The following is a 22,015-nucleotide window of genomic DNA, read 5'->3' as shown; positions in this document are numbered from 1 at the left end:
CTACTTGGAGGAAGCCATTAAAAAAGAGATTATTTTGTACAACATGCACACCTAGTCCATGTGGTTCACTTCAGGTGGTATAGGACGTTGCTAAATAGGGAAAGTGCTTCTTAGCACTTTCACCAAAAATATAAAGGGAAGAATTTTTTTAATTAAAAAAAAAGCATAAGGGGGAGTTCCTTTCCTAGTTTGATGGGGGAAATTACTTGATTTAAGTAAAAAATGGGCATAGTGAGGGAAAAATTTAAAGATAAAATTTGTAGATATCTGCTGTCCATTGTTTTTGCAACACTGGAGAAGAATAGGGCACTTTCTTAGTTTTTGATCCTTTGTCCTTACTAGGAAGTGCTTGAGGTAAACCACAGTGATGGGCGTTAGGTCCTAAGCAGCAGTTATTTCAGTGCTTTGAAGGTGGAAAGAAAGGTTGATGATTGCTATTCTTGTCACACTTTTAGGCCATATTGCACCTCATTTTCTCCCATTTTGTCCTGTTTCACAGCAATATTTTTAATTCTGCGTTGCTTAAAACCAGAGATGGTTTAAAAACATGTATCTTACTATTGCTTTCTGGTTAATTTTGCCTTGCAAAAAATCCCATGGATTTGAATTTATCTATTCTTCAAAAAAGTCTTTTACCTTATAGGAAACCTTGGTAGGTTTAGTAAAGCATAGCAGTGGCCAGTGAAATGCAACTGTTAATGTTTACTCAGTCAAAGAAAGTGTTTCTCAAAGTGTTTGTACCACTTCTTTAGAATCACCTGGGTGCTTGTTAAAATGCAATTCCTAAGCTCTGTTCCAGTTGTGCACACTAAAGTTTGAAACAAACCTAGCCTTGTGTTCAGTGTTTTTTATTTGAGGGAGGGAGGAGCATTTAGAAAATGTATAAAGCATAGACCCTGTCAAAACAGAATCTTAGTCCGTTTTGGTTTAAGACATTTCAAGAAATAATATAACAGTACAAGTAATGTCACAGTGCAGTTCATGATTACCCAAATGACAGTTATTCAAAAATTTTGTTTGATATATATTTAATATAAAACTTAATATTTATTAAAAACTGTGTATTTTATAGCTTAAATTTAAGTTAGGAGAAGTTGCAAGGAATATTAGATAGCTACTATCATTAACCAATTTCCAGCATTATTGAGCAAAAAAACCCTACAGTCACAGGTGTTTACCTTTTATAAATAAATAATTTATGAGCAATTTATGAGTAGTAACACTAACTCCAGGCTTACTAGTCTTCTACCTTGTATAACTCTTTTATTTTCTCTTAGCCATATGTTCTTATCAGTGAAATGGTGCTCTTAGAATCTGACCTCAGGTCTGCACTGTTCAGTGTGGTAGACACTAACCACATGTGGCTACTTAAATTAACTAAAATAAAATTTAAAATTCAGTTTCTCAGTCATACTAGTCACATTTCACGTGCTCAAGAGCCACATGTAGATAGCTTATTGGACAGTGTATAGAACATTTCCATCGTTGCAGGGAGTTCTATTGGACAGTGATGGTTCACATGGTCTCTAAGATTTCCATCCTCTTCAAAAAGTCTAGTGTTTTTTTTGCTTGCTCTTCCTTTAAGTAAACATTTGATGCCTAGGGGTTTTTGGTTTGTTTTCCTCTGATCTTTCCCTCTTTTTGGTCGCTGTGTTCACAGGTCAATACTCCTGCGAAGGCTCTGTAGTCTGATGGGCACTGTATTCTTGCTTCGCTGCTTTACTATGTTTGTGACCTCCCTCTCCGTGCCAGGACAGCACCTGCAGTGTACTGGAAAGGTAGCCTGCCACCTTCTGCTCCTTGTTCTTCATGGGTTGATGGCACGGTATATGCAACAGGGCTAAGGTTTTGCTTTTGGTATTAAAATGTGCTTTTTGGTATTTGCAATATTTGTAATAAACCCGTAGAAATAACTTGGTAAAAATCTTAAGCCAAAATTTACCTCCCTGTTATTTCTGTGCATTTATAGTTCTATGCTATGGAGCTGTAGGAAAAAAGTATCTTTCAGTTATCATTTTGCCTTACATTTCCCTTTCCCATCATCCTTAGCATCTTTGAAGTTCTTCATATGGCATGCTCTGGTCCCTTCACTGTCCTCATCATTCCTTTTTAAAAGATGTTGCAGTTTGACCATAACATATCTCATTTAAAATATAGTACCCAGCGTTCTAGACTTTACTTTTTCTGTGATACACAAAATAATGGCTAATTTTTGTTTTCGTTTTATATTTTATAGCTTGTTGTTTTGGTATACTGAAGACATCTCTTCTGGTTAAACTTAGAAAGGAGAAATTATGCAGATGGGGATAAAAACAGGATTATGAATTATTAATACTTAAAAAAAAAGACCCTGAAAATTACCTGCACTTTATACTTACAAAATTGGCTGTTGTGACTCATTAAATTTAGACAAAAGAATGCATTATCCTATTTTTCTGAGCCTCTGTACTTTAGTTCTGTGTTCCTAAATGTTCAAATGTATGCGTTAACACCTTTGTTGTTGTTTTAATGTTGTCTGTAACAACATTCAAGTTCAGTTCTTATACTGCAATACAAATAGCTGAAATGCCAACAAGAGAAGATTAAGGAGCCAAAGGAGATCAAGAGCTAAAAATGTACCCCTGAGCTGAAGGGTGACAAAACTTTCTCTGGGTATTAGGAATGCTTAGGCTGACCAGTAAGAAAGGGGAAGGGTTAATATGACAACTTAGGATTTCCTGTAAAGGAAATGTTTTATTTTTAAGGTAAAAGCTATTTGGGTTTTTTTTTTTCCTAAAAAGAAAAAGTAATTTTTCTAATTCTAAAATTATATAAGCTTCTTATAAAAATTCAAGTTATATAGTAAAAAGTAAAAGCTCACATAATTCCCCTTTTTTATCCCACCCTATAACTGTTAACAATTGTATATATAGCCATATAGACCATGTTTTTGTTTGTTTGTTTCTTGCCCAAACTATAGTGCAGTGGCGTGATCATAGCTCACTGTAGCCTTGAACTCCTGGGCTCAAGGGATCCTCCTGCCTTGACCTCCCATAGTGCTGGGGTTACAGGCGTGAGCCACTATGCCCAACTACAGGCCATTTTTAAGCATGCTTACACACTCACACATTATATAGATGTTTTTTACAAAAGATAGGATTATATTGCAGACGTTCTTTAGCTTATTTTTCATTTAATAGTATGTTTACTTTTTTATGAAGAAATACATATAGCTATATTCATTTTTTTAACTGCACAGTATTCTGTTGTGGATACTAGTCTCCAAATGTACATTTTTGTTGTTTCCAAATTCTATTTATAAACGATGCTATAGTAAACATGCTTATACATTTGTGCTTTTGTACTTATTTAATTATCTCCTTAAGATAAATTATTGGAAGTAAAATTATGGAATTCAAGGACTTGCACATTTAAAAATGTGATATATATTGCTAAAATGCCCACTCGAAGAGATGAGTTTTTCACTACAACCAACATGTATACATGTCAGTTCTCCCACCCTCTTGCCAGCACTCCCATTATGATTAATGAAAGATGGTATGTGATACATTTATGGTCTTATTCTTTTTTTTTTTTGAGACAGAGTCTCACTTTGTTGCCTGGGCTAGAGTGAGTGCCGTGGCGTCAGCCTAGCTCACAGCAACCTCAGACTCCTGGGCTTTAAGCGATCCTACTGCCTCAGCCTCCCAAGTAGCTGGGACTACAGGCATGCGCCACCATACCCGGCTAATTTTTTCTATATATATTTTTAGTTGTCCAGATAATTTTTATTTCTATTTTTAGTAGAGACAGGATCTCGCTCAGGCTGGTCTCGAACTCCTGACCTCAAGCGATCCCCCCCACCTTGGCCTCCCAGAGGGCTAGGATTACAGGCGTGAGCCACCGCGCCCGGCCATTTACGGTCTTATTCTTTACATTTTGTATCTTTAATCTGTCTTGAAATTGTTTCTGTACATGGTATGAACAGTTTCCCCAAAATAGTATGCTAATCGAGTAGGGGAGATTTTAAAGAAGAGAAATATAAGCCTTTTACACTGAAAAGATAATTTCCTATAGCTGAGGGATTTAATTGTGGGACAGCCACTGAAGAGAGGGCTATATATGCATAGGGCTGCAACATATGCTACAAAAATAAATTAGATACCATCCCTCTATGGTATGGACAGTCCCTTTTCTGTCTCTAATGACTATGTTTCATTATCATTTGGTTATATATGAATATTTCTATTCAAATCTGCCCTAAATACTGTTAATTGCTTTGAATTTTAACCTACTTATTGACCCGTATTATTTGCAGTGATCATTAAAAATAGAAAGTTAAGGTGATAGTAACTAGCAATCAAATCCCTTACAGTGAACTCCATAAGGCATTTTCATTGTAATAAATTAATTGCATTCCCAGAAGTAGGGGGTTTGGGGACAGAACCAAGAACATGTCTGTTTTTAAAATTTAGAAACACATAAAGCAAATTTCTACACCTTGTCTTGTCAAAGCATCCTATTTATTCTGCTCTGTTGTATTTCACTTTTTATTTTTTTTCTGGAAGAATATATGGTACATTTAAGATGGGAATGGATAGGGAGACTTGAGTAATTGAGGAATAATTGCCTTCTTTTGACTGGCATCACTTGTTTCCGATCCTTGGTTGAGACATTTTCCTAGCAGTCTCTTTGCTACATGATTTTTTACTTTCTCAAGAGTAATATCTCAGCTGGGCACAGTGCCATGCATCTGTAGGCCCAGATACTCTGGAGGTTGAAGCAGGAAGATTGCTTGAGGTCAGGAGTTCAAGACCACCCTGGGCAATATAAGTGAGACATCATCTCAATAAAAGAAAAAAAGTAACATTTCTAACCCTATGCTCATTAAAGATCAAGTAAGAGCCAAACCATGTTCAGTGCATTTGTTTAGTACCTTCTCTTTCTTTTTCTCCAATAATAAATTCTTTTCCCTCTCTTTCCCTCAACTGAGGCAGAAAGGGAAGGCTGGGCAGTGTATAATCAGAAGGTGAGATTTCTAATGAGATTGTGGTATCTAGTAAGATTGTATTATGTCTTTTGGTCATTAGCCATAATAGAATCTTTAAGACATAGGGCTTTGGAATTGGATTTCTTGGGTTCAAATCGTACTTACTAGCTGTTTGACCTCTCTAAGCCAGTTTTCTCATCTGCACAGTTGAATCACTTCATAGGATTGTTGTGGAAATTAAATGCAATAACACATAAAGCACTTAGCAGCATGTCTTGCACATAGTAAATGCACATAAAATTTAACTTTTTGTGCCATTATTATTGTTATGTGTTAAATGCCTTTTTTAAAGTGACTATCCCTTTTTTTTTTTTTAAAGCAACTATCACTCAAACTCTTCCTCAAAATGGATTGCCTTTTTAAGCTTATGTGTAGGAGTTAGGATAGGTTTGGTTGCTGATAACTGGAAATTCAAAGTGGCTGTGGTTTATTAATAAGCACCCAGTGGTTTATTCTCTCTCATAAAAGACGTCTGCACTGGATATGGTGGGTGGCGCTTATAATCTCAGCTACTTGAGAGGCTGAGGTGGAAGGATCTCTTCAACCTAGGAGTTCGAGGCTTCAGTGGGCTGTGATTGGTCTATTGCACTATAGCCTGGGCAACAGAGCAAGACTCCGCCTCCTTAAAAAAAATGTCTAAAAGTAGGTACTCCAGGTCTGGTACGATAACTATGGAGTCATCAAAAAACCCCCATGATTCTTCTGTTTTTCTGCTTTTTCTGCTCCACTGTCTTACCACTTGGCTTGCATACCGAAGGCCACTTTGTGATCCAAGATAGCTGCTAGAGCTTCAACTATCATGAAGTCTGAGTTGTAGGCTAGAAGAAGGAAAGGTGGAAGGGTAGAAAAGACTTCCTCCATACTGTTGTCTCTTTCCTTTATAAATGCCTTCCCAGAAATCGTTTATACTTCTACTTACATCTTATTGTACAGAACTTAGTCACATGGCCACATCTGGCTACAAGGGAGGCTGTGAAATGCAATGTTTTGGTTGAGTTCATTGCTACCTCAATATAGTTGAAATTCTGTTACCATTGAAGAAGGGGAGAATGGATATTGAATGGTAGCCATTGGTCTTTGTCATAGCCTATTTTTTATTGGCAAGAACAGCCAAGCAAACACTACTGTGATATTGGATTAAAAAGTTGGAGATGGCCAGGCGTGGTGGCTCATGCCTGTAATCCTAGCACTCTGGGAGGCCGAGGCGGGCAGATTGTTTGAGCTCAGGAGTTCGAGACCAGCCTGAGCAAGAGCGAGACCCCGTCTCTACTAAAAATAGAAAAGAAATTATACAGACAGCTAAAAACATATATATATATATATATATATATATATAGAAAAAATTAGCCGGGTATGGTGGCGCATGCCTGTAGTCCCAGCTACTCGGGAGGCTGAGGCAGGAGGATTGCTTGAGCCCAGGAGTTTGAGGTTGCTGTGAGCTAGGCTGATGCCACGGCACTCTAGCCTGGGCAACAGAGTGAGACTCTGTCTCAAAAAAAAAAAAAAAAAAAGTTGGAGATGTTTTTGTGTTATAGTGGCCTTTTTATTGTAAAGGAACTTGTAGTAGAGGAATTTGAATTACAGTGATTTCATTTAATTAGCAAACTTTGCCCACCCATTCTTGAGGTCAATCTAGACTGAGGGCTTGGTTGCTTAGGCTTAGATCTTATTTCTAACTCATTCAGCATTTGAATTTCAATGGAAATGGATGTTGGGAAGCTCCCACCTCCCTAAGCATTTGAAGCACTAATTCATAGCTTTCCTTATAGATATATGGCAGTGTATGGGAGAAATTACACCGGGCCTTTGCCATTTGGAGTGGCTTTGGTATGACCCTGACCGGCGTTCACACTTGTGGAGACTACATGTTCAGTGGCCACACAGTTGTCCTAACTATGCTGAATTTCTTTGTCACCGAATGTAAGTATCTCTTGGGTGCTTTTGTGCACATTAGATAACTAGTTTCAGAAGAGACTGTGGGAAAGGTGTCAAATTCTACAAAGACTAGGCAAAACAACCTGACCTAAGAAACGTGATGGAGAAGCATTGAAAGGAATGTAGTTTTAAAATGATCTTTCTGTCCTTTTCCTAGATACTCCAAGAAGCTGGAATTTCTTGCATACTTTATCCTGGGTTCTCAACCTCTTTGGAATCTTCTTCATCTTGGCTGCCCATGAACATTATTCCATTGATGTGTTTATTGCCTTTTATATCACAACAAGACTCTTTTTGTACTACCATACACTGGCCAATACCAGAGCATATCAGCAGAGTAGGAGAGCAAGGATTTGGTTTCCCATGTTTTCTTTTTTTGAATGCAATGTTAATGGCACAGTACCTAATGAATATTGTTGGCCATTTTCAAAACCAGCAATAATGAAAAGACTAATTGGATGAAGACTGTATCTTTGTAATAAGTTCATGATTAAATATACAGTAGTTGTTGAAAATGAATAACTTCACTTTCTCCCCCTAGGTTGTTCCTGGATGCCTTGCTTTTTGGCTTAAATGTTGACAAAGTAAAGTTTCCTGTTCTGAGCAAAGCTATGATTACAAAAAGCAAGAAAGAATATTCTAGAGTCCTTACATAGCTGTTTGAACAGAAAGCTTAAGTAGATGTTTTCTGCCCCTTGTTTTTAGAAAGACTTAATGTTGTGATTGAAGTCAGGCTGTTACTCTTACCTGTTAAGTATTTGCTTATTAAACTTAAGCAAATCAACTCAAGCAGTTTGCTGGTTGAGGGATTTTTATTGATTTCCAGTAGGACTCTAGTCAAGAAATATTTTTTGAAGCTCCTTATTATCTTCAAAAGAAAAAAACCTTACCATGTGAGCAATACTTGTTCTTTGAACTACTCTCTGTGTCAGTTTAAAAAATGCAACTCTGGAAAGTGATCTGTTTTATTAACAAATAGTTTTTGCCTTCTGAACCGTCTTTATGAAAAGTGATATACTGAGCATATCAGGATGCCTGGAAAAGAGAAGAATGAAAGGGGCCATCCATGAGGTGCCAGAGTGTTGAGCATACCATCAGCCTCCTCAATGCAAATATAGTGCTGGCATCTTTCACCAAAGATGCAACAAAAGATGCAGTACCTATTTTGTTCTGAGGGTTCAGTATAACCATCAGTAAGTATTCATGGCTGCATCCATAAAAATAAATTGGTTTAATGTTAGTGGCATAGGTACCTGGAACAATTTTGTGTTATAGTTGTTAGATAGATGACAGCCCAGTTTTATGCTTTTTCGATGATGTTATGTAATGAGCCAAATAGGAATGTTTTACCAGATATTAAAGTTCTTATGTCGTTAAGTGGGGAGGTATGCATGCAAAGAATTTTTTTCTCCTTCTGAAAAGAAATTTTATAGCAAGTTGCAAGCATAATGTAAATTTTTGGTTTTTGAAATTTCTCATTCTTGGCCATCTGAAGTAAACAGTTTCAAGGGTACTTGGATCCAAAAAATTTTGTTGTTTTTTATTTTTAAATATAATTGTGTACATACATTCTTTCTAATCTTAATTTGGCAGTCAGGAAGTGATATAACTTAGTTGCTGTTTATAACACTAGAAATTTAATACCTTAATTTCACCTCTGTGATAACATTTGTCACTTTACTTTTAATGATTTTATGTAGTAGTTATGACAGGATGGCTATGGAATTGGAATTTGAACCCCAACTAATGAGCTTAGCTACTTAGAATATTAATTGTATAGTTTTTACATTCCATTTTAAAATAAGGAGTTAGAAAAGGTGCTGGCATACCAAGGTCTGAAATTAGGCCATATAGCAGAAGCTTGCTCCTTCCTTGTCTGAGTGAAATATTTCATTTTTGCACTTTGAGTCATATTCCCACCCCTGTATAAGCTATAGAGGGGCCTGAATTAATTGGGTAGGAAAGGAAATTATGCAAACAAGTTTCAGCCAGTGCTGAATGACCCCAATTTGGGTCTGCTGTGAACATTATTTTTTATTTCTCACTTGAGAAGTGGCACAAGGCAATTCAAATTTTATTATGCTTTTAAATCTCACACTTCAGAATCTTATAATATCTTAAATTATTGATTCTTTCATATGCTAGGAACAAAAATGCCAACATCTTCTCTAAAGAAATATCATAATCATGAAAGGTGAAAGATGTTTCTTATGCCAGTTAGAATGGTTTGACCCTTGAGGTCAAAAGATGTGTTACTACCATTTTTTCCAAATGACAGAACAGGACTGAATTTAGCTAGGGAGGGGCTGATGTTGGCTTTTGGAAAAATGTTCAAAAAAAGCACATGGCAACATTAATTTTAAAATATTAAGCTGGGTATGGTGGCTTGTACCTGTAATCCCAGCTACTTGGGAGGCTGAAGTAGGAGGATCGCTTGATCCCAGGTGTTCAAGACCAGCCTGGGTGACAAGCCAAGACCCTGTCTGGGAAAAAAAAAAAAAAAGTACACCAGGCACAGTAGCACATGTCTATAGGGCCAGCTTCCTGAGGTAAGAGGATCACTTGAGGCTAGGAGCTAGATACTGTAGTATGCTATTATCACACCTGTGAATAGCCACTGTGCTATAGCCTGGACACATAGCAAGACCCCATCTCTTAAAAAATATTAAATAGTTATTAACATCAGTCTCCTTCCCTTCATATGGATTCTATTCTAGAACATAATAGAAAAATAAATACAACGACTTTGCAAAGCTATTGACATTGACAGTGCCTAACAGCAAGACCACAATGAGGATTGTAAAGTAACATCACAGCCTTGCATTTACTCATATCTGTTTTGAGAAAAAGGTAAGCTAGATTTGTAATTTATTATTTTAATTATTACAAGGCAGTGTTTACGTAAATTAATCATCTCCAAGTCTCTTTCTTGGAAAGCTTTGAGACAAAATTATTTTCAGTTTTTCTTAAACATGAAACCTATATTTTAGTTGCTTTTTGTTTTGTCCAGAAATTTCCATATTTTTATCTTTGTATTTTTTTTCTTGTTAAAATTTAAACCATCGTGAAGATAGTATTTATGTTTACATTTTGGTTGTGAATGTGGCTAAGTAGAGAAGCTACATGCCTTAGGTCTACATACTTTTTGACCTTGTATTTGGTTCTACAGTTGCAGGCTTATGAGAGGCTTACATGATTGAGACTTTAGCATAGAAGGAACCAAAAGATTTTTGGTTTGGGGATGCAAACTGGAGGTTATGTTGCAAGTCCTTGATGCATTTTCTGTGTTCCTGGGAGCAGTGTTGCCTTTTTTTCCCCTTTCATTTTTTTTTTTTAAAGACCAGGCAGGGTAGTGTTACTGAAGGGTAATTGAAGTTGGTAGAGAGTAAGTGGTTTTGAAGAATGCAGGTTGGCTGTTATTACCAAATAATTGGGGGGAAACCTTTTTTTGGCTGTGCTGCAAAATTCTCAACATGGCTATCCTCTTCATAGTTCTCTGTCACCAGAATAGCTAAGGCAAAAATACAACTGTCATATTCTGGCTTATTTTATATCCTTTCAAATCAGAAAGCAATGAGCTTAGCCTTAGAACCAGTCAGTTAAATAAGTGTGGCCTATTTGCAAGAAAAACCCATTGATTGAGAGACAAAAACCCATTGACTGAAAGACCTGCCGGTAGTGTAACTCTGACCCTGCCAGTGGTCTTTCCTACCCTGTATCTGCCTGAGTGATATTAGTAAGAATCCCAAAAGTCCTACAGTTTGTAAATTGGGAACAGAGGAGCCAAACCTTCTATAGCTGACAATAAATAGTCTGTTTGGGGAACATCTGTTTTTGTTATTCATATATTCATAAAGTCATATTCATAACACTAAACTGCTTTGACTGTATTCAGCAAACTGATTTCACCATTAATTTCATAGTAAGCTTTTAAAAAAAGGATTCTAGATCCAAAATGCTTAAGAATGTTAACCATATTCTTGTTTTAAACTCTCTGATTTAATAGAATTTAATTATTTGATAGTCTTTTTGTAGACTTAGGTTGTCCCATACTAAAAATAATTATAATACAGTCATTTGTCAGTTCTTTGAGGTATTCAGGCATTTGAGACAAGAAAGCTCTCTTCTAGAATAGTCCTTAGGCAAGAATGACAGTGTTAAAAGAAAAAAAAAAATAGAATAGTCCAATTGCTTTCTTAAACAGTATTGGTTTCATTTAGACAGTTTTAAAGCCAACAAAGCATGTCAGTTTTAATGCCAACTTCACTTGGCAGTATAGACAGTATTTGTTAAAAGTTAGCCTGAATTACCCCTATACCTCTGTAGAGGAGAATTGTTAGTAACATCAGAGGTCAGAATGTGTCAGTTCACCAATTAGAATGGAAAGAGGTTAAGTTGGTTTTTTTTTTTGTTTGTTTCTTTCTCTGTGTTTGAGGAGCTTTGAATGACTAGAATTAGTATGGAAGTACGTTTTGGTCCCCCTCTCAACTCTCCTGGATTAAATGCCACCAATTTCAAATAACTAAAATGTGACCAATTACTTTGTATCAGTTTGATACAAATATCTATGAAATCCCTAAGCCACATTTCAGCTACCAGTAAGTTGGTTTTTAGAATACATTCTACCATAAATCAAACAAAGGACTTTTTATTCAGTTGCAACATAAAGGAAGGTTTGTGCCTGATATGGCCGAAGGAACACTATGTTAATTCATTGTTATTTAAGGTCTGTTTCAATCTGAGTTACTGGGTTATCTGGAGAACTGAACGCAGCCCGGCGACATTATCAGTTAGTAATGTCATCTTTAAAATGTCTAATTTTACTAATTTTTCATTCAGAGTATCTATGAATTATTATGACAATGAAGTATTAACATTTCTGATATGGAACAAAGGAAGTGGAAACTGGTATTTAATAGGGGAACCAAAGTTAGCTTGGACTAAAGTGGGCATGTTTTGTTTTGAGAATTCTACCTAAATGTGTCCCTATCCACAGAGAAACTAGTATTATTTGAAGATGTGAAAGTTCCTGTGGTAGCCATACCTTGAAGCACAGTATTGTACATAAGTAAATATCTCGATTCTAAATTAAATCCAGATTTAACTAATATATATTATTTTATATCTTTGTTGTATTAAAATGTTTAAAACACCAAAAATAAAACATTTGAAAGTTGGATTTCAGTTTCTTATTTAAATATCTTTGTATTGTTAAGGCAGCTGGTGTATTTTTTATACAGTGAATTTTAATTTTGCAAATGATTGAGCTCTGCAACTCTAAATTTGTAGTATCTAGTTCCTTGCATTTACTAACTCATAATTGTCCATTAGATAAGTGAGTTACACATTCCTCTTTCTTTTCTGTAAACTAGGAAAGAAAAGTGAGCTTCCTAAGGGTATTAGAATAACTACAGATTAGGAAGTTAAGAGGGAGGAAAGGGAAGCAAATAACTACTCATTCATTGTTTTTTGGTTTATTTAATTATAGATTATGGTGAACAGGAAAAGAATTGTTAGGGGTAGCCCAGTAGCCCTGAACTGTGGAGTAGTTGGAATGCTAAGCATTGTCACAGGTGCAGGACCGTATCAGTGTAATCCACGACTGAACTTGTCTTCTTGATCACTGCTAATGTGTAGCCTCTGTAGTGCTGGCCTCGCTGGTCTTTCTTAGGAACTCTGCAAAAGAATACTAGAGAACAGACCTAGAGGGAGCTTGATGGACCAGAAAATGCAATGGATTTAGACTGAGGACCTGGGTATGAGTTGCATCTCTGCTGCTGATTAAATTAGGTTTTTCTTCAAGCCTCCAATTAGCCCTATATATTAAATGGAAAAAAAATGCCTACCTCATAGATTGTATAAAGGGCCAGATTATGAAAGTACTGTAGTCTTGCTGGTTCAATACCGAATACAGAATGCTGAAATATTAGTTGAATTTAGGTGAATAAAATAGGGCCTATGCCCCAGAGAATTAAAATCTAGCTGGAAAATGACATAAAAAGATAGTTAACAACATTCATGGGTAGAAAAGATCAGTAGTTTTAAAACTGCCTGGCTGAACATCTTTGGGGTAGACGAAAGGAGGTGGAGCTTTCAGTTCAGTTCAGTTGTACCATTTTCATCCAGAGTTGGAGTTTTACATATTTGGCTTTCCTAGTAGGTGTTCTCTTCGAAAAGGATTGGGGTAAGGGAGGACATGTTTGGAAACCACTGAAGCAACAAATTTACTCTCTTCACCTAGTGGTAGCTTGGGAGAGGAAGGGCACACTGAGCCCTGGAGGAATTCGAGAGCTCACTAAGCATGTGAAACTTCTACTGACCCCTCCCTGAAGTGTAAGTCACGTACATGATCGAAGGCTTGGTGGGCTCTAATTGCAATGCAAAAAAAATCAGATTTATTTGTGTTTGTATTAAGGAGCTGTTGACAGAGTATGTGTTTGACTATATTAATAAATGGAAGCCTTGGGAATGCCTAATGCCAGCCGGTATGTTGTGGGTAAGTATAAGCAGTTCTGTAAAACAGGAATAGGTAAAGGGAGAAGCGTTAAGTCAAGAAGAGAGAGTAAGATGGTAGAAAGGATTTAAAAGATCAAACTGGAGATGAAAGGAAGACTAAAGATGGTAGGTCAGGTAACCAGGTCTGAGCACAGCTTGTAGGAACCCTTTGCCCTCAGCCAGGGAAAATCAAGGTACCAAACAAGTGAGCTGCTACTGCTACTGGCTCATGTAATATGAATCTAGGATATAATGTACCCTATATCCAAAATTGTCTCTCTTACGGCTGTGCACCTAACCTACCCGTTGGCTTGCCGGGCTGCCAGGTATCAAGTGGAGTGGGAGCTGGCTCCAGCAGAGACATTAGGAGGAGGGTGCTGGGGTAAGAGGAGAGCCTCAGAGGAGCTCAGTTAGCACCTTCAGCTGTAACTTTAAAGACGCTCAAATGATAGCTTTAAGGGCCTTTGCTAGAGTAGCATGATATTTAAATGCTGTATGTTCTCAGCTCACAGTTCTCCCTATGAGAGCCAGAAATACAAAACCACCCTGACCTGTTCATATTCCAGCCTTAAGAGCCTTGGATCACACTGTGAGGAGAATATCTGTACCTAATGGTTTTTGATATAGACTAATCGGCAGCCTTCATGAAGAAGAGGTCAAAGTACATAAAATTTGAACCTATTCTTCCATGAAGACTGATTTCGAAGGCCTAGCCAGAGAGCACCTTGGCAGTAGTGATGCAGTTTGAGGGACTTCAACATAGTTGAAGTCTCACATGTAGAAATTTGATAAGCACAACTGTCTAGGCAAGATTCTAAATTTTCTTTACTTTTGATTCCACAGTGGCACCTGTGATTCTTTATTATCTTTTAAAAAATTATTAATTTTAAATAAATAATGTATAAACATGATAACAAACCATATATTAAAAACTGTTTTCCTCCCACCCCTGTGCCTCAGGCTTTAGTTCTCTTTCCAGGAGGCAACTATATTTGACTAGTTTCTTGTGTGTTTTCCCAAAGGTATTCTATGCATATACATAAATTTAAAATTTTAAATTTGTACATTATTTTTTACAAATTGTAGCATATGCGTATATACACATGGTTGTGCACCTTGCTTATTTCACTTAACGTGTGCCAATGCCTTCCAGCCAAAGACCAAGGACACACCTCAGTTGAGTAAGTTGGGCTTATTGTTCATTGCAGTGGAGGAGAATGCAGACCATGGGGAACTGTGGAGCATCTCAGTGGGAGAGTATTGGAAAGGATATGTTATGGGCTTTGGTTAGGTGGTTTTGGGGGAAGGTTTTAAGGAAGTGGGAGTTTGCTCTGGATTAGATGCCTTCAGGGTATGGGGTCATTTCTGTAATTGTATATCTTAATAAATCTTAAGGCAAAAGAAATGAAATAGCGGTCACTCATATTAGCCAGGATAGAGGGATGGTTGGTCGTGTTTGTGGTTTTGATAATGTTCATGTTTTTAGCTGTGTTCAGACATGATTACTGAGTAGTCTTGTTTTTGTTTTGATTCATCACAGTCACAGATCTCCTTGTCTGATGTTGATGTTCTGTGAAATTTTTTTATGTTCAACCGGAGAACACTAAGGCCTAGCTGAGAGTGCCGGGCCAGCTTCCAGCATCACCACGTTCTAGGTGCTGGTCCAGGCCAGGTCCCCGCTGTCTGGAGCTGCTTTCCTCTTTGTCACATGATATATTAGCATTCTCTCCATATAAGTACATAAAGAATGAGGCTGGGTATGGTGGCTCATGCCTGTAATCCTAGCATTTTGGGAGGCTGAGGCTGGAAGCCAGGAGATGGAGACCAGCCTGAGCAAAAGAGAGACCTTGTCTCTACGAAAAAATAGAAAAATTAGCCAGGTGTGGTTGCATACACCTATAGTCCCAGCTACTTGGGAGGCTGAGGCAAAAGGATCCCTTGAGCCCAGGAGTTTGAGGCTGTAGTGAGCTATGATGATGCCACTACACTCTAACCTGGGAGATGGAGCAAGACCCTGTCTCAAAAAAAAAAAAAAAAAAAAAAAAGAGGCCGGGCACAGTGGCTCACGCCTGTAATCCTAGCACTCTGGGAGGCCAAGGTGGGCAGATCGTTTGAGCTCAGGAGTTTGAGACCAGCCTGAGCAAGAGTGAGACCCAGTCTCTACTAAAAATAGAAAAGAAATTATATGGACAACTAAAAATATATACAGAAAAAATTAGCCGGGCATGGTGGCACATGCCTGTAGTCCCAGGTACTTGGGAGGCTGAGACAGGATTACTTGAGACCAGGAGTTTGAGGTTGCTGTGAACTAGGCTGACGCCACAGCACTCTAGCCTGGGCAACAGAGTGAGACTCTGTCTCAAAAAAAAGAAAGAAAAGAGATTTGTTTCATTCTTGTTAATGGCAGCATGATATTCTGTTGTATGGATGTCATAATATGTTTACTTATTCCCTGAAAGATGAACATTTAGATTGTTTTACTTTTCAAACAATGCCACAATAGTATGTTACTTTGTATATGTGCAAGTTTACCTGTAGAATAAATTGCAGAAAGTGAAGTTGTTGGGTCAAAGGCTTTGTGTATTTTAAATTTTGTTAGATATTGTCAGGTCAACCTCAAAAGAGGTTGTACCAATTTACTCTTCGCCTAGTAAAGCATGAATTTGCCTGTTAATCTACACCATTGCCAAAGCAATTTATTATCGAACTTTATTTCTGCCAATCTGATAGGTTTAAAAAATGGTGTCCTAATTCCGTTTCTACAAAATTAGCTATGTAAGTATTTTAAAAATAGTAATATAGTAAGGGAATGGTGGAATGGTGACAACTTGGTATGCAAATCTTTCTGGAGGACTAAACTGCAGATTATGTCATATATTTTGTTAAAAGTCTATATAAGATGCTGAGTGAGAAAAGGAAGATGACGTGGCAAGTTGAGGAGTGTGTCTCCCATTTAATTTGTAGCATAGTCTTTAACTTGGCCATCTCTTGCCATTGGAAAGTAGCAGTTTTTCTAATAATTGTCTTTCTTGAGTACTGGCAGGAGGCTAAGTCCTGTCTAGTCCAAGGGTGAGAGTCAGGAGGACTCAGTTGCTCTCTCCTTTAAAGTTCTATAAAGGGCAATGTTCATACCTGTCTGCCTGCCAGCAGCTATTACTGGCCCTACCGTCACCTAGGAGACATTCCAAGGACCCTGTTGCAGATGGAGGGCTCCATTGTAGATGTGTAGGATCTGAGGTATGGAAGATGTTTTGAAAGAATATTTATTAAACATTTATTTAGTATCTGTTCTATGTCAGGCACTGTTTAAGTGCTGATGTTTCAGTGGTAAACATAACAAAGTCCCTGCCTTCAGGAATCTTTCTAGACAATAAACAAATATATGAGAAAGAAAAAAGCATCCCTGACAACTGTCAACTAGTAACTGGCCTGGTTACAGTGACATTCTCCTACTGAACATAAACAATTTTTTAAAATATCAACATCAGATAAGGACTGTGCATGACTAATGGATCATCTTCACTCATAATCATGCCTGAACAGCAATAAAGACACTCTGCAACCACGGAAATGACGATACATCCCTCTCTCCTGACTGACATGAGTAAGTATTGCTTTGCCCCTTCATAAAAATTAAGATACCGAATTGCCCCAGCTTTCTGAAAGCACCCAATCTAGAATAGGTAAAAGGGTAGAGAGTGAGAAGGGAATGCTTGCTACCTGAGATAGCACTAAAAGAAGGCTTTCTACAGAGGTGGCTTTTGAGCAGAGGCCCTGCATGAAGTTTGGGAGGGAGGATTTGGATATCCAGAGTAGAGGGAATAGCAAGTGCACTGGCCTCTGGGGCAGCCTTGGAGTGTTCTACAAACAATGAAGAGGCCAGTTTGGTTTAAGAGTGAGCAAGGGAGGCTGGGCACAGTGGCTCATGCCTGTAATTCCCGCACTTTGGGAGGCTGAGGTGGGAGGATCACTTGAGACCAGGAGTTCGAGACTACCCTAGGCAACAACAGAGTGAGACCCAGTCACTACAAAAAATAAAAAAATTAACCAACCATGGTGGCATGCACCTATAGTCCCAGCTACTTGGAAGGCTGAGTCAGGAGGATTGCTTGAGTTTGAGGTTGCAGTGAGCTAGATGATGCCACTACACACTAGCTTGGGCAACAGAACCTGTGTCTCAAAAAAAAAAAGTGAGCAAGGGGAAGAGTGATTGGAAATGAACTGGGCTCTAGTCATACAGGCCTTGAGGGTCTTGGCAAAAACTAGATTTTGCTTCAAGTGTCACAGGAAGCCATTAGGGGATTTGGGTTTTGTGTAGAGGAGTGACTCAAATCCCCATCCCACATCTGCATTCTAGCCAGAGTGACACTGTGCTTAGGAAGGCAGAGAAGGCCTCCTCCACCCCACTCCTGTGTGGGGCAACTTGCCTGGCCCTGGAGGCTGTTATCCCATCAAGCTCTTCTGGGACCTTTATCAAGAGCATGGAGGAATTGAAGGATGCACAGGGAAATGGAAGTTGCAGCGGAGCCGAAGGAAAATGCAACATTGTTAATGCTTAGAAATGGTGCAGTGGAACAAGGCAGCTGCTGGATAGAATAGGAAACAGGATTTTTAACTTTTTCTTCACCTAAATAAAAAAATTTCACAGTCCAACAAACTTGAGTTTTGAGAACCTTGTTTTTGGTTCAGAGGTCGGCCTTTGCACACTAGCCCGGGCAACAGAGTGAGAACCTGTCTTAAAAAAACGAAAAAAAAAAAAAAAAAAAAAAAAACTAAGCAAGGGGAAGAGTACAAGAGGCCAGTGCACTTGCTTATTCCCTCTACCCTGGATATCCAAATCCTCTCTTCCGCACTTCATTCCGGGACTCGGCTCAAATGCTACCTTTGCAGGTGGGCACCAGCAGAGGGTGCTACAAACCTCCAGCAGCCGGTGTGTGTCACTTGGGCACAGAATGACCTATGTAAGTTACTGCTTTGAACATAGTGTGCACATCAGAATCACCTGGCTTGTTAAAACACATTGCTAGACCCTACCTCCTGAGTTTGAAAATGTGGGAGAAATTTTTATTTCTAACAGGTTCCCAGGTCATGCCGAGGCCCGCAGTCAGATTGGTTCTTTATCAGAAGGTGATCAGAATTTCCTGAAGAGCCTTTCAACACACCCGCAAGTTGAGGCAGCATCCCCCAAGGGCATTTCAGAATGGGGTGGAGTGAGAATGCTGGTGTTTCCCTTGGGCGTTGTGAAAGTACTGTACTCTATAAATTGTAAAACTCCACCCAAATGAGTACTGTTTAGTTTTCTTATTTCCCCATTCCATCTTTTCATTTTGGTTTCCGACTGTACATTTTTAGTGTGCAGAAATACAATTGATTTTTGGATATTGACTGTAAGGCTGGTGGCGGGCACCCCTCCCCTCCCTAATGAAAAAAAGAAGCAGCCCAGGAGAGCTGCCGAAAACAATGCCTGCAGGGCCCAGCTAAGTTAAAGAACAGCCACACCTGGGTGGTTACCCTGATAAGGGTCTGGGTTCCTGGAGTCCACACATACCACCAGCCCCTCCTATTTCTCAATACTGGCCCTAAAATGGCAACAAAGAAATTCCTCACTCTTCACACCAAAAATCTTCCTGCCAAAGAAACCCCCATCCCCCAGCTCTAAAACATAAAAGCCCACACAAAACTTCTGAGCGGCACGACTTCTTGGGCCCCTGTCTCCCAGGACCCGTGAACCTCACCCGGGCCCCTCTCTCGGGACCTGTTACCCTCACCTGGGAGCGCTCAAATAAAGCCTCGTTGCTTGCCCCTTTCCACTCTGCTCGACTGTCTTTCTCTGGCGCCGACCATCCAAAAACCTTACATTGACTTTTCATCCTATGATACTGCCAAACTCATTGTTTGAATCTGGGAGTTCTTTTGCAGAATCTTTAGGATTTTTTACATAGTCATACACAATCACATCATCTATGAATAGACACAGTTTTATCCTTTCCCCATTCCATCTTGAACTCTTGTTTCTCTGGTGGCCAGAACTAGATCTGCTGACCCCATTCTGTCATGATATTCAGGAGCAGAAATGCACCAGTTCACAAAATAATTTGACAGTATTCTGAATCCTAGCAAAGACCACTAAGGGCAATTAGGGGAAAAACATTTGAAATGATGATAAGGCTGCTGGCTCTGAGATGAGAACAATCTAGCCTTGATGAAATACTTTGTCCTCATCCACCAGAGCTAGAGTAGAACCCCCACCTTCTCATAGTGGGGAGGTTAGGCTCTAGCCAGGAATGGAAAGAGCCCAGCCTTGAGCACGATCCTGCCTGTCTGAGTCAGAGTTCCTGAGTGGTCAGGTATCTGCGTTGTGACATCCAAGGGGACTTCTGGGTTAAGCCTTGTTTGGAACAGGGCTTGCCAGAGGTGGAGGTAACCCTCAGCCCATTTGATAGGCCAGTGGGAATTGGTAGCTGCATTCTCTTGGAGGGCTCTAAAAGGAAAGCAACAGATTAGCTTCTAATCTAGGCAGCAGGGGAGAGTTAATTTGCCCTTTTCTGGGCAGTAGTGAAATGGGGGTAAATGGCATCTGGCGGGGCAAGTGGGGAGGGTCAATGTAATATGTCTGTGTCCTCTCTCCCTACACATTGCTGGGTGTCACAGATAGGCACTGGGAGCACCACCTCCCTTGGCCCTCGCTTTGCCAAGCCCATGTTTCTGGGAACTAGCTTGTGGGGTCAGTGCACTAAGCAGCTCCCATTTACACAGCTTCATCCTTCTTCTGCTTCTAGACTTCTAAACTAGCCATTCTCAAGGAAAATATCAGCATGCTGTTGGCCTCCCACTCTGAACCCAACCCCTCACTCTTTGCAATCCTTCCTATTAGGAAAACCATTTCAAATAGAAACGGCTGCTAACATCAACTGTGACACTGTAATAGGGCTTGGCTTACACGGGGAAGACCTGGGCTCTGTCTCCTGGTCATGATGTAATGGGACTGTGTGTGAGTCACCAAACCACTCTCTCTCAATTTCCTCCTTTGATATAACGGATGATAATACTTGGAAGGCAGGTGAGCAGTAGTTTAAAGACATGGACTCTGAAGCCAAGTGCCTAGATTCAAATATTGCCTCCTCCATATATTAGCTGTATTACCTTGGAAGTTACTTAACCTCTCTCTCAGTTTTGAGGTGTAATCATACTTCATACCTTCATAGAGTTATTATGAGGATTAATGAGTTAATACCTGCAAAATATGTAAAGCAGTAGCTGGCACATCATAAGTGTTATTATTACCACATTGTAAGCATCTACTGAGTTCATACTGTAAAAGCACTTTGAAAAGTGATGTCCACCCTGTAACTTGCCTTATTATTATCAAAGGCATTTAATAGTAGGGTCAGTTACACTTAACTTGCAGAGTAAGTGGGTTTTTTTGAATGTCACCTTCCCAAATCTCTGATAAGCTGCCCTTGCCTGGGTGATTCCTCTGCCCCCAGATCTGCACCCTGGTCCCCAGTTATTTATTCAGAGCCTTAGATGCTGAATTTAGGATTAAGAACTGAAGACATCACATTCCCAGGGAATGGCTTAACCGCCTCTGCAGGAAAGAGATGGGTAGGGAGGCCTCAGTAGGCAGCAGGATGAGGACAATGCCCTAGCATGGGCAAGAGACCTGAGAGGGAATTATGAGAAACCTGGCTCTTGTGCCAACCTTCTGGGGAACTGGAGGATAGTCCCTCCAGGCCCTAGTTTCCTGGTCTCTAAAAACAGGAACAAGAGTCCCTGGTCTCACCTCACATGGTGCTTGAAAGAAGACAGTGAGTTAATATTAAATAGATCCCAGATATAAAAAAGAAAAGCTATCATTGGAGTTTAAGGTTATAGTAATACTATCACTTGGTTAATTACCATACCTGAACCAAACCTCCCTGAAAAGAGAGCTTTATCGCAGAGTCAGAATGTATGGGTGAGCAGTGTGGCCTCTTTTGATAGAAGGCTCTCTTGCTGGCACTGAGTTTTGCCCTGTCAAGTCTTTTCTGATAGATTGTTCTCCGCTAAACTGTACTCACTGAAGGCTTTGGTTGAGACTGCAGAAATTTGGCCACCCTGCCCCTCAGTTTTTCCAGTGTCTTGTGCTCTGCCTGGTCAGGAGCCCAAGAAAGACATTTTTGCTTTTCAGCCCTGTTGCATTCACCTCACATCATACAGGAGTGTTTGCAGTGGGCACCAAGTCCTCTGTGATAGATTGCATGCGCTTTTGCAATGTGACTTCAGCACTCTTTCCATCAAGAGAGGGAGTCCATTTCCTCAACTGTTGTAAGGACTATCCTTGTGGCTTGCTTTGACTAATAAAACTTGGTGGAAGTGATATCATGTGACTCATCACATCAAGAGACCTTGCAGCTTTCACTTTCATCCTCTTGGGGTGTTGGCCTGAAACTGCCATGCCATGAAGGAGCTTGGGATAAAGCATCTTGTAAGGAGAAAGAAGCCCAGCTGAGCCCAGTCCTGATGTCGTTGCATGAGTAAGCCAAGTAGAGACAGGAGAAGAACTGTCCAGTCAAT

At 39.3% G+C, this 22,015-nt stretch overlaps 1 protein-coding gene across 2 annotated transcripts in view; it reads left to right on the top strand.

Annotated features, from left to right (window-relative positions):
- The window catches only part of SAMD8 (sterile alpha motif domain containing 8), a 50,079-nt gene extending 42,605 nt beyond the window's left edge, over positions 1-7,474 (top strand). For both annotated transcript variants that reach the window (XM_045568933.1, XM_045568932.1), the window contains exons 4-6: positions 1,661-1,778; positions 6,799-6,949; positions 7,122-7,474. In XM_045568933.1, the coding sequence (XP_045424889.1) occupies positions 1,661-1,778; positions 6,799-6,949; positions 7,122-7,426 (574 nt within the window). In that variant the 3' untranslated portion in view covers positions 7,427-7,474. The remainder of the gene's footprint in view (positions 1-1,660; positions 1,779-6,798; positions 6,950-7,121) is intronic.
- Positions 7,475-22,015: the final 14,541 nt, after the last annotated feature.

The sequence above is a fragment of the Lemur catta genome, chromosome 14 (assembly GCF_020740605.2).
Source record: "Lemur catta isolate mLemCat1 chromosome 14, mLemCat1.pri, whole genome shotgun sequence".
NCBI classification, from domain to species: domain Eukaryota; kingdom Metazoa; phylum Chordata; class Mammalia; order Primates; family Lemuridae; genus Lemur; species Lemur catta.
This window is presented reverse-complemented; position numbering and strand designations above follow the sequence as displayed.